At 54.5% G+C, this 15,743-nt stretch overlaps 1 protein-coding gene across 3 annotated transcripts in view; it reads left to right on the top strand.

Moving 5' to 3' along the window:
- Positions 1–15,743, top strand: part of KIRREL1 (kirre like nephrin family adhesion molecule 1) — a 103,710-nt gene that overhangs the window by 82,211 nt on the left and 5,756 nt on the right. For 2 of the 3 annotated variants that reach the window (XM_044944168.2, XM_006079647.4), the window contains 12 exons: positions 936–1,085; positions 6,318–6,475; positions 8,331–8,481; positions 9,493–9,598; positions 9,749–9,897; positions 10,057–10,184; positions 11,004–11,178; positions 11,268–11,368; positions 12,988–13,186; positions 14,644–14,751; positions 14,883–15,022; positions 15,584–15,661. In XM_044944168.2, coding sequence (XP_044800103.2) covers positions 936–1,085; positions 6,318–6,475; positions 8,331–8,481; positions 9,493–9,598; positions 9,749–9,897; positions 10,057–10,184; positions 11,004–11,178; positions 11,268–11,368; positions 12,988–13,186; positions 14,644–14,751; positions 14,883–15,022; positions 15,584–15,661 — 1,643 coding nt within the window. The remainder of the gene's footprint in view (positions 1–935; positions 1,086–6,317; positions 6,476–8,330; positions 8,482–9,492; positions 9,599–9,748; positions 9,898–10,056; positions 10,185–11,003; positions 11,179–11,267; positions 11,369–12,987; positions 13,187–14,643; positions 14,752–14,882; positions 15,023–15,583; positions 15,662–15,743) is intronic. The other variant, XM_044944169.2, reaches the window with a different exon arrangement.

Here is a 15,743-nt window from a genome sequence, read left to right as displayed (position 1 = left end):
GTAAAAGCATGGGAGGGATTATGCATTTTTATTCTTATTGTTATCCAGGGCTTGAGACTATTTGCTGCGGGTTCTGTGCATTAGAGCAGGTAGGAGAAATTTGTCTGTGTGGAGCAATCTCTATGAAGGAAGGAGAGGGGCTGGCGGATCTATTGATGATGGAAAGAGAAAGAAACTAGGAGAGAGAGAGAGATCAATAGATATGGAGTGAGAGGAATCAATAGCCTCTGAACAGAGGGAGGCAGTGGGAGGGAGCTGAGGGCAGGGACCATGAGAGCTGACAGAATGTGAGGGGTGGACGAGAGCCTGGAGGCAAGAGGGAGAAGAAGGCTGGATTGGAGAAGCACAGAGTTATGCCTGCCACAGCCGGGCGAGGCTCCTGCAGGTGAGGGGCTCCTTGGGGCGTGGGCAGGACCCTGCTTCTCGCATTCCTCCCTTGGTGAGTGAGGGTGAGACCTTCGCCCGCCTTGGGCTTCCCTGTGGCCCCAGTGAGCTCATGTCTGAGCTGCAATGGCCTATATTTCCTAGTGCCCACACACCCTCCCCTCTTCCTCTCCTTTTCTCCCTGCTGTCTGCCTTTTTTTTTTTTTTTGCTTTTTCTTTCCTATTATTATGAGAGACATTTGTCTGCAAACAGCTTCGGAGATTTCATCTGCTCCTGCTCAGCTCCCCCTTCTGCTCTCCCTCATCTCGTCCTGCTTTGTGGCTCCCCGCCTCAGCGGAGGAGGCTGTGACGTCGCAGCGTCTGCACGGGGACCTCATCCCCGTCGAGGGCCCCCTGGACCCCAGGAGAGGGTGGAGGGAGGGGTGCTGGCTCCCAGTGAGACCCCTGGGCCCTGATGTGGGGAGAGGATGTGCCCTTGGGGGCAGGGCGGTCCAGGCGAGCCCCAGGCTTGGGCTGGGCTCACCTGGGCTAGCCCTTTCTCTTCCTGCAGCCTGGCCACGGTACCGCGTCGTGGGCTCTGCAGAGGCCGGGCAGTACAACCTGGAGATCACAGACGCCGAGCTCTCTGATGATGCCTCTTACGAGTGCCAGGCCACGGAGGCCGCCCTGCGCTCCCGGCGAGCGAAACTCACCGTGCTCAGTAATAACCCCCAACATCCCGCATGCACCCCACCTCCACCCTCACCGCCCCGCCACCTCCTCCTGTCTCTTTCTCTTGGTGTCCTGGCTGTCCCCCGCTTCCCCAGTGTCCACTTGCATTTCCCAGTTCTCTTTGATCCTGGCCTCATGTACTGTCCTGACTATCTCCCTTGCTTCCCCTCCCCCAATCCTTTAAACTCCTTCCAAAGCCAAGTTCAGATAGAAGAGAAAAAAATGGGCACGTGGGCACCCATTCAGGACACGTGGGCTGTGTGAGCTCTGGCATCCTCTCTGCCCCCGCCTGTGCCCAGGCCTCGCGGGGACTGGGCTCCACCTTCAGGACATAAACTGCCCCTGCCAGAGTAGGGGCATGGCAGGGCAATGGAGACCAGGCCTCTCCTGGCAGATGGGCTTGTTGGAAGCTTCTCCCTTCCTCTCCCTCGCAGCTGCCCCAGAAACTGCTCCCTTCACTCCTTTCCCTCCATTCAGCCCCTCTTCCCTTCTCGGCCTCTGTTCCCGTTCTCAGCACTCACCCCACCTTCTCCACTTCACCTCCAGGCTTCCTTAGGGAACTGGGGAGCAGAACTGGAAGGATCGGGCCTCCAGGGCTGAGAAACGGGGAGGGGGTGGGGCAGGGGTCCTGGCTGAGTCTGCAGGAGCCACTGGAGGGGGGTTTGTCTCTGAAGAAGCCTGCTGGCTGCCGCCCACAGGGCACAGAGCAGATGTCCCTCTATGGTAACACCCGGGGCTATTTGCATAATGAGGGGATCCTCTCCTGCACGCACCAGGCAGGCGGGACCCAGTACCGGAATGAGGCCAGCTCTGACACGCCCTCACCCCCCGCCCCCCACCTCCCTGGCGGCACCTCCAGCTCCATCCATCTTTCTGTCTCCCTCAAGCTCTGGTGTTCTGCCTGGGCCTCTGACTCTGCTCCACTTGTCTCCGGCTTGGCTCAGTCTGCCTGTGAGCCTCTTCCTTCCCTTTTGTCATCTGCTCCATCCCTTTCTCTTTGCTGCTCCCATCTGATCTGTCCTGCCCCCTCTCTTTTCTCTCCCCAAATTCCGTTGAAGTGGGGGATCCCCCCAGGAGGGATGGGAGGAAGGAGCGGGGAGCTGAGCTAAGTGAGTCTGGACACAAGGAAGATTCTTAGCTGGGGGAGAAGGGTGAGGACGCGACAAGTCATCCGAGCGTGGCGGGAAGAGGTGGGCTGGGAGTCAGGAGACCCGGGCCATTCTGGCACCGTGACCCTGAAGAGGTCATGACCTCTGGTCATCTGTTTTCTCATCAGTAACATGGCATGATGATGCTGGCCTTTTCTTAGCAACTGCCGCTTTGCTGCTCCCTGAGTGGGGAGTTGTAAACTGTGAAGGTCTGGGCAGATGTGAGGTGTCAGAATAAGTGAGCACCAGAGGGACCCGGCAGTCTGGATGTAAAGGCCCTGAAGGACTAGGACTCCAGGCTGGTAGATGACTCACTTTTCCTCTCTGGTGAAGACACATGGGGAGAATTAGCATCGAGCAGGATGGAGGTTAGGGGGCAGGAGTTAGCTGACCACCAGGGGTAGGCGTGGAGTGCTAAGGCATCAACTTCCCCTCCTCACTGGAGAGGGTATGAGCCCCCATGCTGGACCAGGCATTCCAAGGGAACACGAGATACTTACGAGACCTTATCTCTTCTTTTTTCCTCCCTAACTGCCTCGGCTTAAGTCCTGGAAGGTGCTACTTCCAGACTGGAGACTGCCATTTGAATGAGGGGTGTCCTGATACTGTTCCTTCCCCCTCCTGCCCCAACAAAGAGAGGGAGAAATAGCAAAAGATGGGTAAAGGCCAGCCAAGACCCTAGATATATAACAGGAACTTAGTAATGACATCCTGCAACTTGGTTCAATCAAGGTAGGCTTCCTGGCAGAGGAGTATATCAATGGGAACCCTTGGTGGAGAAGTATCTTGTCTAAAAAGCTTGCGAGTCAATGAGGGAGGTGTACAGGAGCAGGGAGCTGGCTGGCTTATCTGGAGGGTGTTGAGGATGTGAATCTGTAGCCTATCTGGGTGGATGAGGCCCCAAGAGTAAAAGAGATGGAAGATGCATCCGTCTATTCCTTTCCCCTCACTCTGTCCCCTCCTCGTCTCTCTGGAACTCTCACACCCCCTGCCTCCTGCAGCCACGTGGAGGCAGTGAGAAGGCAGGACAGTTTGTGCAGCTTCCTCTGCTCACCTGCTTGTACACAGCTTTGTTCATTTGGGGCTCAGAGACTGGGCAGGACCGAGTGGAGAGCATGCTGTGTTCGGTGTGTGGAATCGGCCTCCCTGCACATGGCCAGCCTCGTCACCTCCCCTCTCCTGCAGCTATAACCCTCGGTGGTCAACCCCCCACCCCAGACCAGCCCAGGCCACAGAATGGCCTTGCAGAAGTCTGAGCAGCTGCCTCCCACTCCCTAGCAGGCAGACACAGACATAAGACAGATCTACAGACCCACGGCTCCCTCATTATTCACAGCAATAACCTCGAGTGCAGTGGTGATGAGCACAGCTCTGGGTCGGCAGGCCTAGTCCTCGTCCCAGCCCTGCCGCTGAGCTCTGAGCACGCTGGCCTGACCTGTCTGAACCTCAGTGCCTTGTCTATAAATGGGGGTTGGGGGGCAGTCAATGGTATTTACCATGAAAGGATTAATGAAATATACTCTGTGGTGAGGATGCAATGAAATCCTATGCACGAAGCACTTGAGCTGACACCTGGTGATCGGTCAGTGAGTGGTGGAGATGTTGTCGATCATGTTACAATTTACAGTCGGTTTCACACCCTTGATCTCCTTTCAGTCTCCCAATAGGAACTGTGGGGAACAGATGTCAATGTGCTTTTTGAAATTTTACAGACAAGGAAACTGAGGCCTCAGACACGTAAATACTGATATACAAAATTAAGTTTCAAATCCTAAAAATGTGCTCATAAACGCACTCATGGGGACTTCCCTGGTGGTTCAGTGGTTAAGACTCCAAACTCCCAATGCAGAGGTCCTCGGTCCTATCCCTGGCCAGGGAACTAGATCCTGCATGCCACAACTAAGACCTGACTCACTGGAAACGACTGAAGGCAAAAGGAGAAAGGGGTGGCAGAGGATCAGATAGCCGAATGGCATCACCAAGTCAATAGACATGAATTGGAGCAAACTCTGGGAGATAGTGAAGGGCAGGGGAGCCTGGTGTGCTGCAGTCCATGGGATCACAAAGAGTCGGACATGACATACAGACTGAAAAACGACAGCCAAATTAAAAAAAAAAAAGAAACAGCTGGACACATGCCGTCTAAGCTTAGTAGACACCTCAAAGGCCATGTTTTCTTCTCCCCAGATACTAAGGTGGGCTAGTGACAAAGGTGGCAGGTAGGCGGTCTTTTCCTAAATAAAGGGTGAGGACCAATGTTCCAAGGGAAGGGAAAGCTGATGGGAGAAGAAGATTTCCCCTCTTCTGCCCAACTAGGACTGTCCTCCTGGGGTATGATAGCGCTGTGTGACCTCAGAGGGGCCCCACACAGACCAAGAGAGCCTGAGTGGCAGCTCCATTTCTCCCTGCCTTTCTCTCCTTCCCACCCCGTTTGCCAGTCTGCATCCATCTGCCAATGGAACCATGTACACTAGCAAGCAAAGAGGAAGAACCCGGGACGCAGCAAGCAGATCACTGGCCAGCCAGGAGCTGGAGGCACTGCTGGCTCTTGTCCGAGCACTAACGTGAACACGTTGCGCGTGTCACACGTGACGGCCTCTCTTCCGCCCTCGTCCAGCCTGCATGAGGACACTGGGGATGGGCATCATATGTGCCTGTTGAAGAAACTGACCTGGCAGCGTCACCCACGGTCGCTTGAAGGATGAATAAAGGCGCCAGGACTTGAAACCAGGGCAGCCTGTTTCTAGATCCTGGGCTGGCCCCACCCTCCCACTCTGCGTGCACCAGTTGAGCAAAGTGCTGGGATGGGCTGCAAGAGGTTCCTCTCCCCGGAAACCCTAAAAAAGGAGACTGTCATCTCATAAACTCCAACACAGCCCTGCCCACGACTGGCCTCATGGGCACCCCAGGGTCTCCTCTCAAGGGCTCCCTTGGAAAGAACCTTCTGTGTTTCTCTGGTCTTCCTAGCAAAAAAGCAAACAAAACCCTTTCACATTGCTGGCTGATGAACACGAGGTAGACCAAATATCAAAATTGTAATCAAAACCCTTCCGTCTTTATCTCATCAACTACTTATTCCACTAATAGCCCCAAGGATGCATTATCAACTAGCCTCTGCACGAGATCTTAGGGCTTTAAGAGAAAAAAGTAGCCCCTGTTCCCAGGGAACTTGCAGCCTGGTTCACCTGAGTGTTTCAAAGCCTGTGGGTATAGGACAGGGAACTATTTCCTGTTAATATTTCAGACATCTGACTGATTCAATTCCTTAAGCATTTAGCCAGAGCCTGCTTTGGTCATGTTCTAGGCACCGGAGACTGTATAAATATTAATGTGATGGAGTTCCTGCTTTTCCAGGGATAATGGTTTTGTTGGGGAGGGGACATGGATAACCCTCATAAGTAACCCAAAGACAAGCTATTGATAGATGTTGCTCAGAGCTTTGAGTGACTGGCTGGGAAGCACAGAGGCGGTGGTTGAGGGAGGGGGATGTTGCGTGGAAGGCCCTGTGCAGCAGCTGGGATGTGAAAAGGATGGACAGCAGTTCAAGAGAAGCTGTGAGGGAAGGGAGAAGAAATAAGAAGAGGAGGTGGGGAAGTGCAGGACTTGACCTGGGGAACATTGGTCACAGGTCGAGAGGCTTGCAACTCATGCCCGTGGCAGCTGGTAGACATGGAAAGTGGTTGAACAGGGAAGTAGTACAGACTTGGCTGATCTGTAGAGAAAATAACCTGCCAGCCATGATGGATGGGTTGAGGCCAGCAGGGGCTGGAGGCAGGGAGTCTGTTTGGGAGGCTGCTATGATAGACCCACTCATCCAGCTGCGCCAGGGCGGAGGAGCAGACAGGAGGGAATGGATGTAAGAAGCTACGTTGGAGGCAGCCACCTTTCTGTGCCAGGTCCCCCAGACTACAGGAGCAGCAGATTCAGTGATTGTGAGTTAGGGGGTAAGGATGGCACTGCCCCACCAAGGGGTGGACGTGCGGTAGGAGAGATGCCTCCAGGAGCAGGGCTTTCTGTCCTCAGGGCACTGTTGGCCACATCCTGGACTGACTCTGCTCTGCTCTTCCCCACAGTCCCCCCAGAGGACACCAGGATTGACGGCGGTCCTGTGATCCTGCTGCAGGCAGGCACCCCTCACAACCTCACATGCCGCGCCTTCAGCGCCAAGCCTGCCGCCACCATCCTCTGGTTCCGGGACGGGACGCAGCAGGAGGGTGCTGTAGCCAGCACGGTGAGACCCTGCCTGCTCCCCCAGCTCCTCCAAGGCCGCCCTCTAGGTCACCTTCCCTTTCCCACATGAATCTGACCACAGACTAGTGGGGAACACAGATGTGGAAAGCGGCCTTAGAAGTCATGTGGTTCAATCCTCTCATTAAATAGCTGGGCAAATTGAGGTCCAGACAAGAGAATTCTCAGGGCCATTCAGTAGTTAGCAGAGACTAAGAATAATATTGAGAATAGCCACATTAATTAAGCACCTATAGTGTAGCAGGCACTGTGCATGCTAAGGTCTATGGACAGTCTCTCTTAATCCTCACAGGGGTTTCATAAGTTAGCTGTTAACTTCCAACTCAAAAAGAGTGAACTGATGTTTAGATTGGGTGACTTGCCCAGGGTAACACACAGCTGACACGCAGCAGAGCTGGGGTTTATAGCTGGATCGGACTGTAGTCTCTTGCTAACGAGCCTCTCAACTTTCTTCTCCCAGCTTCTAGTTGGTGCATGTTCCCAGTCGGCACAACTAAGAGCTTGGGGAAGCAGCGATTATATGGATGTTTTATAGATGAGTAACCTGTTGCCGAGAAGGACATCAAATGACTTGCCCAGGATCACGTGGCAGAGTTGCGGTGGAGCTGGAGTTAGAATCCAGATCTCCTATTTGGAGCTCCTCTTGCCAGCTGGGGACAGGCACAGGTGTACCCAGCCACTTGCTAGATGCTGCAGGAGGCACTTCTCATTGAGGGGAGAGACCTTCCACCTGTGCGGCCCCAGGGACTGCCTGGATTTGCTCTGCCCGGGACACTCTGTGTCACCTCGGACAGTTCACATCTCTCTGGCCTTCAGTTCACCATTTGACAAACCGTTTGGCTTCAGTGGTGCTTAACTTTCTCACCACCAAGAACCCTGTCATTTTTCCCCTCTATGGTTACATGTTTTGAAATATTTTGGCAACCAAACAAGCCGATTGGTCAATGGCCATTTGTCATCTGCTGCCCCTTCCTTTTTTTATATATTTATTGAAGATGGAGCTTTGAAGCAGCAGGAGGAAGCCAGTGTTACTGCACTGGGCCGGTACTGCTCCAGTACCGCGTCAGGCCTAGTAAGACGCTTGTACTGCTGTCAAACTGTGGGCCGCCCCTTTGCCTAATATTATGGTTTCCCCTAGGCAGTGTGCAAACAGCCTTGGAAAACAGCCCAAGGGTCCTACGATCATGTCTGGGGACCTCAGGTTGGGTATCATGGAACCATTATGAGACTTTGAGCCTGTGAGTCCCTTCCCTGCCCTCAAGGAGTTTATGGTCTAGCTGCAGAGACCCATACACAGCACAGTGCCTAAGAGGCAAGGCAGATGTGACCAGAGCAGTGTGGAGGATAGATTGCCTGTGAGGGCCACACGTTCAGTCTTGGAGAGAGTCCTGAGAGCTGGGATTAACAAAGGAAGACTTTCCAGAAAAGGACGGGCTTGGGTTGGACTCAGGAACGAGACTTAAAACCATGGGGTTAGTAATAGGGTATCAATGTTGGTTCATTACTTTTATGTATCAGGTGTAACATGTATCACACTAATGCATCATGTTAATAATAGAGGAAACTGGGGTTGGGGAGGAGGATATATGGGAACTCTGTATTTTCTATTCAATTTTTCTGTAAAATTAAAACTTCTCTTAAAAAATAAAGTCTATTAGTTTTAAAAAAAAAAACCTAAACCTGAGGAGGACATAGGGGCTGGAGGAAGGGCAGATCTTCAGGTTGAATGCCCCTCCAGCAAACCTAGCTCTGTGTGGGTCACCCCAAGAGCAGAGGAAGGGGATTTTAGCTTGACCATGTCTCCCACCCTTATCCCCCACCTCATCCTCCCACCCCAGGAACTGCTGAAGGATGGGAAGAGGGAGACTACCATTAGCCAGCTGCTCATCAACCCTACAGACCTGGACATTGGGCGTGTCTTCACCTGCCGCAGCGTGAACGAGGCCATCCCAAGTGGCAAGGAGACGTCCATTGAACTCGATGTGCACCGTGAGCAGGGTCCTGGGGAGGGCGGTGGGGGGTGGGGGGGGCAACGTGCACCCTGGGGGGCGGCACCCTTTGGGAAGCACAGAAGAATCCCCCAGGGGCCCTGGGACAGATGCTCCATTTCTTTGTCCTCTTCGATTCCCTGCTTTGAACCGTAGGCTTTGAGAGCTGGCACATGAGGCATCAGCTGTGAGCCAGGCAGTTCCCGGGTTTAAACCGTGTGACTTTGGGCAATGACGTAATCTCTCTGAGCCGTAGTTTCTAATTCTGAATATGTGCAGAAAATAAAATGCAGGCCTACAGCTCCTTATCGGAAATTCCAAACCAAAAGTGATTGGGTGGCAAAACCTGAACGGAAGCTTTTTGTAGTCTTTTATTTAATAACTCAGTTGGAATAGCCATACATTTCACTGCAGATATATTAATGTGTGTTTCTATGGGATGTTGCCCAGATTCTGCTGGGGGTCTTAAACAATAAATGGTCTGTGGTCACCATAACCTTTTAACATTTGAAAAATTCCAAATTCTGAAACACATCTCATTCCAGGGGTTTCAGATAAGGGATTGTGATGACCTATACCTGCTTCTCAGGGTTGTGAGCGTTAAGTGAGATATAGTGTAAGAGCATCTCACATGGAGTATGCTACTGGGTAAGTGCTCAATAAATTCCCACTGCCCAGGGAAGAGTGGAAGTGTGGGCAGCAACTGGAGAGACGCCCCACCCCCATCCTGGCTAGTGAGCCTAGCGAACCCACACTGACGCCTAGTGGTCACAGTTGGTCACTACACCGTCTGACTAATTTGTCCCTTTGGTATCATCCTTGGTCCTCACCCTAGCCGGCCCCTAGAGGCTCCTGGAATAAAGGTGAGGAAAGCTTATTTACTGGAGCTGGTACACTGCAAACTCAAATTCCCAGATCACCACACGGGTGAGGTCTCAGTGTATGTGCTAGAGAGAGAAAAAGAAATTTGACGGACAGAAAAGACCCTGACCTGCCGTCCTCGGCTTTGCAGACCCTCCTACAGTGACCCTGTCTATTGAGCCCCAGACGGTACAGGAGGGCGAGCACGTCATCTTTACCTGTCAGGCCACAGCCAACCCGGAGATCCTGGGCTACAGGTAGGAGGGGAGGGGCAGGGCAGGGGCACACCCTGGGGAGGGATACTGGGAGGCCCTTGAGATCCGGAGTGGGGGTCTGGGGAGGACAGGCCACTGGATGTGGGGGAGAGAGCTCCAAGGCCTGAACCTGCTCTGTATTGCCTCCTCCAGGTGGGCCAAGGGGGGCTTCCTGATCGAAGATGCCCATGAGAGTCGCTATGAAACCAATGTCGATTATTCCTTCTTCACGGAGCCCGTGTCCTGTGAGGTTCACAACAAAGTGGGGAGCACCAATGTCAGCACTTTAGTCAATGTCCACTGTGAGTAGCTGCAGGGGCAGGGGCGGGGTGGGGTGGGGTGGGGGAGGCTCTGTGGGGCTGAGGAGACAAGGCAGGAGGAGGATTGGAATCCCCCCCACCTCCGCCCCCACCCCGATGAGATCAGGGCCCTGATGATCTGTTTCTCCCTTTCTACCTCAGTTGCCCCTCGGATTGTAGTCGACCCTAAACCCACGACCACAGACATTGGCTCTGATGTGACCCTCACCTGTGTCTGGGTTGGGAATCCCCCCCTCACCCTCACCTGGACCAAAAAGGACTCAAACATGGTAAGAAGCTCTCCACCTCTCCTGAACACTGGGTGGTAGGAGCCTGGCCACAGGTTGGGAAGAAGGGGGCGCAGGGGGCACAGCATTCTTTTTCAAGTTGAACCTGGGATATTCCCCAAGTTCTCTGGATTTGGAAGAGAAGGACGGTGCTTGCAGTCAACCCCAGCCCTCCTTGGCAGACAGCTGGCTGCTTCAGTGGCCGTGAGAGGGACAGTGACCTGTGGGTGGGAGGGGAAAGGGGGCCGGAGTGGAGCTGCTGCTGTGGCAGGATACCTGGTCAGTGATGCCGCACAGGAGGGTGGAGTGGCTGGGCTGATGCACTAGAGAAGACTGAGTTCTACAGCTCTGCAGAGACCTATCGGAGAAGGCACTGGCATCCCACTCTAGTACTCTTGCCTGGAAAATCCCATGGACGGAGGAGCCTGGTAGGCTACAGTCCATGAGGTCACAAAGAGTCAGACACGACTGAGTAACTTAGCAGCAGCAGCAGCAGAGACCTATATGGGACAGTTTGGGCCAAAGTTGCAGAAAGAGGGATTTTAGAGCGAAACCTCCTCATTTGGCAAGAGAAGCACTAGGAGAGGCCATCAGCAGTGGCTGCATCCTCTTTTAAAAATCAGGGCAGCTTCACCCGCCCTCATGCACCTCCACCCAGGACTGTCCACTCTTACAGAGATGCTGTGTCTAAGTGCTAACCTCTTTAGAGTCAAGGGATGGACCAGATAAGATTCAGGACTCTGCTTCCCTTCTGGGAATTCACTTGTGGCCCTTCCTGCTTTCTTTCCAATGCCTCCAATGCGGGGGCCCACACGGATCTAGGGGCCCAGGCCTCCTGGCTCCCCACCCGAGGCTGCTCTCTCTGCCCAGGTCCTGAGTAACAGCAACCAGCTGCTGCTGAAGTCGGTGACCCAGGCCGATGCTGGCACCTACACCTGCCGGGCCATTGTGCCTCGGATCGGAGTGGCTGAGCGTGAGGTGCCACTTTACGTGAACGGTGAGGGGCCTGAGGAAGGCAGGTGGGGGGGCCTGGGGGCGGGCTGCTGGAGGTTCCAGCTGGCCCTGACCCTGTCCTCTTGCTTGCAGGGCCCCCCATCATCTCCAGCGAGGCCGTGCAGTACGCCGTCAGGGGCGACGGCGGCAAAGTGGAGTGTTTCATCGGGAGTACGCCACCGCCAGACCGCATTGTGAGTGGGCCAGGCCTTGGGCCAGCCGCTTATTTCCCTACCCGCCTCAGCCTCCCCTCTGGCTTTCCCCAGGCCCTTCCTATGCCCTGTGCTTCTCATCCCCTGACTCTGTCCCTCTCCCTGCTCACATGCCACCATCTCTCTTCCTTGTTGTGTGACCCTGAGCCAGTTACTTGGTCTTTGGAACCTCAGTGTCCTCATCCATAAAACGGGGCAATGATCCTTACTGAACAGGGTTGCTGTTGCCTTAGTGTGAGAGGCCTGGTGAAGTCTCCTTGGATGCACTGCCCATTCCCCTGGGCTTTCACTCCTGCTCGCTCCTGTCCCTCATCTCCTCCTTCATCTCCTCCTCCTTCCTCAGCCTCCCCATCTCTTCCTTGCCCCCTCCCCTGCCCTCCGCCCCAGCCCTGCCCCATCAGTTCCATCCCACCCAGCCACCCACTCCCCTCCCTTCTCCTGCCTTCCTTCTCCTCCCAGCACCCCGCCCGCCGCTCTCCACCCCCTCCCTCTCCCCCACACCACGAGCCATTAATTCCTTCCGTGACCATTAACCGTCAAACCCCTCATCACATTTAATGACCATTTGGCTAACTCCAGGGCTGCCCAGGGACACTTCATTACCACGGCCGCCTGGGCAGCGGGCGGCTCGGCTCCCGGGGGGCCTCACTTTCAGAGCTAGGAGGACTGATCCCTGGAAAAGAGCCAGTTCTCGGCGGCTCCCTCTCCCTGGGGCTCCACTCTGAGGGAGGGGACACAATGGAGGGGGCATGCCCCAGCCTGGGGAATGGGAGATGGAGGAGCCCGGGAGAGACTCCTCCCAGTGACAGTTCCCACTCATTTATAAGGGTCTGTGGATGGGTCTCCAGAGCCGGTGGGTGGGTTCATGCGGGGCTGGCTGTGGGGTGGTTAAAGGCGAGGCCGAAGTTATGTTTAGTTAACAGCCTCAGACTATCAGAGCTGGAGGGAAGCTGGAGCACTATCTACTCTATCTAGCCTGGTCCTCTCCTTTTATAGGTGAAGTAAACTGAGGCCCAGAGATGGGAGGGGGTGGCCACCCAGGGCTCAAAGGGAGGATCAGGCCGAGAGCCCAGGGCTCTTGGCTGTCCGTCCAGGGCTTGTTCCCACATGTTGGTTCATTGGATCAGCTGGGGTTGTTACAAAAATAGAGATTCCCAATAAGAGAAGCCTGAATTCTAACTTGGGAATGATGTGTCTTTGGGACACTGGTCTACCATCTTCCAGGTCTACTGGCTTCCCGAATAAAATTGCTCTCCGTTGCCTCAACAACCACCACCACCAAATAGAGATTCCTGTGCCTGTGCCCTAGAGAGTCATATTTAGGAGCTAAGTCCCAGGAATACTCATGTTAAAGAGTGTCCCTACGCTTATCTGAATGGTCACAGCATGTGTCTCGAGCACGTCTGGGAGCCACTGCTCCTCTTAGACAGGAGGTTTGATGCCACGGTTGGAGGCAGCAGGTGTGGCTTGGGCTTGTTGTAGGGTAAGCATGGATCTGGGCTGAAGGGCACACGGGGTGAGGCTATGACTGTGCCTTGTGGTGGGTCAGGTGTTTCCACCACCTGCCTCTTCCTCATCCCATCCTGCCCTCCCCACCCCAGGCCTGGGCATGGAAGGAGAACTTCCTGGAGGTGGGGACCCTGGAACGCTACACGGTGGAGAGGACCAACTCGGGCAGTGGGGTCCTGTCCACGCTCACCATCAACAACGTCATGGAGGCCGACTTTCAGACCCACTACAACTGCACCGCCTGGAACAGCTTCGGCCCGGGCACGGCCATCATCCAGCTGGAAGAGCGAGGTAACCGCTGCGCTGGCTGTGTCGCCAGGGCACAGGGCAGCCTGGGGACTCCGTTCGCTCTTCTCTCCAGGGGCATGGCTCAGAGACACTGCTCTCTCCTGGGCCCACCACAGCCCGGTCTTGTGCTCAGCTGGGAAACCCACTCACTTTTTTAAACATTCATTGAGCATCTGCTATGTGCCAGGCCTGGCACTAGGAGCCGCAGGGACAGATGTACATGAACACAGTCCTTGCCATCCGGGAACTTTCAGTTTAGTGGAGGACCTAGAGAGTGGCAGGAAATGACTTCAAATGCAGAAAAATGAAATGATCTGTAAAGGCAGTAACACTCCATACTTCACTAGGTTGGTAAGAGGATTAAATGAGATGATATTCATGGAGTACTTGGCATAGAATAGGAAGCTTTGGTTCCCCCACCTCTTCCCTAGTGGTAAAGAATCTGCCCGCCAATGCAGGAGACACAGGTTTGATCCTTGCGTTGGGCAGATCCCCTGGAGAAGGAAATGGCAACCCACTCCAGTATTCTTGCCTGGAAAATTCCACGGACGGAAGCACCTGGAAGGCTGCAGCCATGGGGTTGCAAAAGTTGGACATGACTGAGTGCACCCACACGCGCGCACACACACACCTTTTCATAAATCCTTAGTGTGAAAGGAGACATATATTCTCTCCCTTAAGGCATTTCTAGCCTGATAAAAGAGACATAATACTTTTGAGTTTCTTGAAAGCTCCCAACTCTGATGAGGAAAAAAGTTTTTTTTTTTTTTTTTGTAAGAACTAGCTATTTGATGTGGGAGATGGGGAGAAGTAACCGTGGGGGGTGGAGGAGGGGGTCTGTCTTAGCTAAGGGCACCCGCAAGAGCAAGGAGTTGGTGGGAAAGAAGAGAGAAGATGAATAAGGAGGACTCTGCAGGAAACACTTCTGAAAGGGAAGAGCCCTACATGGATCTGATCTATCCAGGACAGACAGGAAGGCAGAGAAGACTGGAGGCAGGATTCCTGGGTCCTTCTCATCTCCAAGGAACAGGGGGATCCAACCAGAACTGCCTGAGCCCTGGGAGGATAGGTGCAGATGGAGCAGTCACAATGGTGTGGATGAGGAAGGCAGTGAAATAGGTGGAAACACAGGTGCCAACGGGAAAGTCTGGGGACAGCCAATCTCAGAAAAGACAAGTCTCCCAGGCAGGTGGGCTGCAAGAGAGGGACAGACAGACCACCACGGCCAGGGTCAAGTCGATCCCAACTCTGATGACGTTGAAGTGAAGGTCTAAATCCAAACACAATGCAGACTTCCTCTCAAATCCCACCTTGACTTTAACTGAACTCAGCTGAAACATAACCCTGTGCGAAGTCCAGGGGGCCTGGAGCTCGGCTGTTGTGAACTTCAGCCATCACTGAGCTCAGATCCCCCGTGTGACCTCATCCTCACCCTCCTCCCTTCCTTCCCACATCTGAAGAGGTGTTACCCGTGGGCATCATCGCTGGGGCCACCATTGGTGCAGGCATCCTGCTCATCTTCTTCTTCATCGCCTTGGTGTTCTTTCTCTACCGGCGCCGCAAAGGCAGTGAGTATGGGCCCTTTTGGGGCCACAGCCCTCCTAGGGTCTCTGACAGGCAGGGCTTGGGAGGGGCGAGGAGGGATTGGCAGCTGCGCTCTCCAGGCCAGGTAGGTCCAGGCTGCGGCCCTTGTCCCCAGGTCGCAAAGATGTGACCCTGAGGAAGCTGGACATCAAAGTGGAGACCGTGAACCGGGAGCCACTCACGATGCATTCTGACCGGGAGGACGATACTGCCAGCGTCTCCACAGCAACCCGTGTCATGAAGGCCATCTACTCGGTGAGAGTCCGCTCCTCCCTGGCCTACCCTCTTCTTCACACTCTTGGGACCAGCCCCACCCCAGGTCACTGAAACTGCCACTCTCTGCTCCCTCAGTTGACCTACTTTGGTCCCGTCCCCTCCCCGCCACACACTCTCATACATACAGACACAGAAACATGCACACGCTCCCCAGGCTAATTTTCTTCCAGCAGAGGACAGGCAGGTGGGACCTACATAGGCTTCCTTCACCCCATTCTCCCCACAACAGCGTGTCAAGAGTTTTTTTGACCCAACTGTAAGTTCTCTGGCCCAACTGCCTCAGTGCTCAGATGAAGAACAGCCCCAGAGAGGGGCAGGGACATACTCAAGCACTGCACATTATCACAGAATTGGTGCTAGAACCCATATCTCTGGCCTCTTCCCACTACACTCCAGAGTCTCTGCGGGGAGAGGACAGGACCTCTGCCCCTGCCCCAGACCCTTCCTCTTAACAGGCAGCCTCTGGATGTGGGGATGGTTGGGCAAGGCGGGCGAGAGCAGGTGTCCATCTCCTGATGCCCAGCTCTTGCTCCTCTGCAGTCCTTCAAGGATGACGTGGACCTAAAGCAGGATCTGCGCTGTGACACCATCGATACCCGGGAGGAGTATGAGATGAAGGTGCGGACTGGGGAAGGGCCCCCTGGAGGGGCACGGGACATGGATCGCGGGCCCCAGGGGTGGGCAGAGCGGAGGGGAGGGC

This window comes from Bubalus bubalis, chromosome 6 (assembly GCF_019923935.1).
Source record: "Bubalus bubalis isolate 160015118507 breed Murrah chromosome 6, NDDB_SH_1, whole genome shotgun sequence".
NCBI lineage: Eukaryota > Metazoa > Chordata > Mammalia > Artiodactyla > Bovidae > Bubalus > Bubalus bubalis.
The sequence above is the reverse complement of the archived record's forward strand: the minus strand, read 5'-3'. Positions and strand labels throughout refer to the sequence as shown.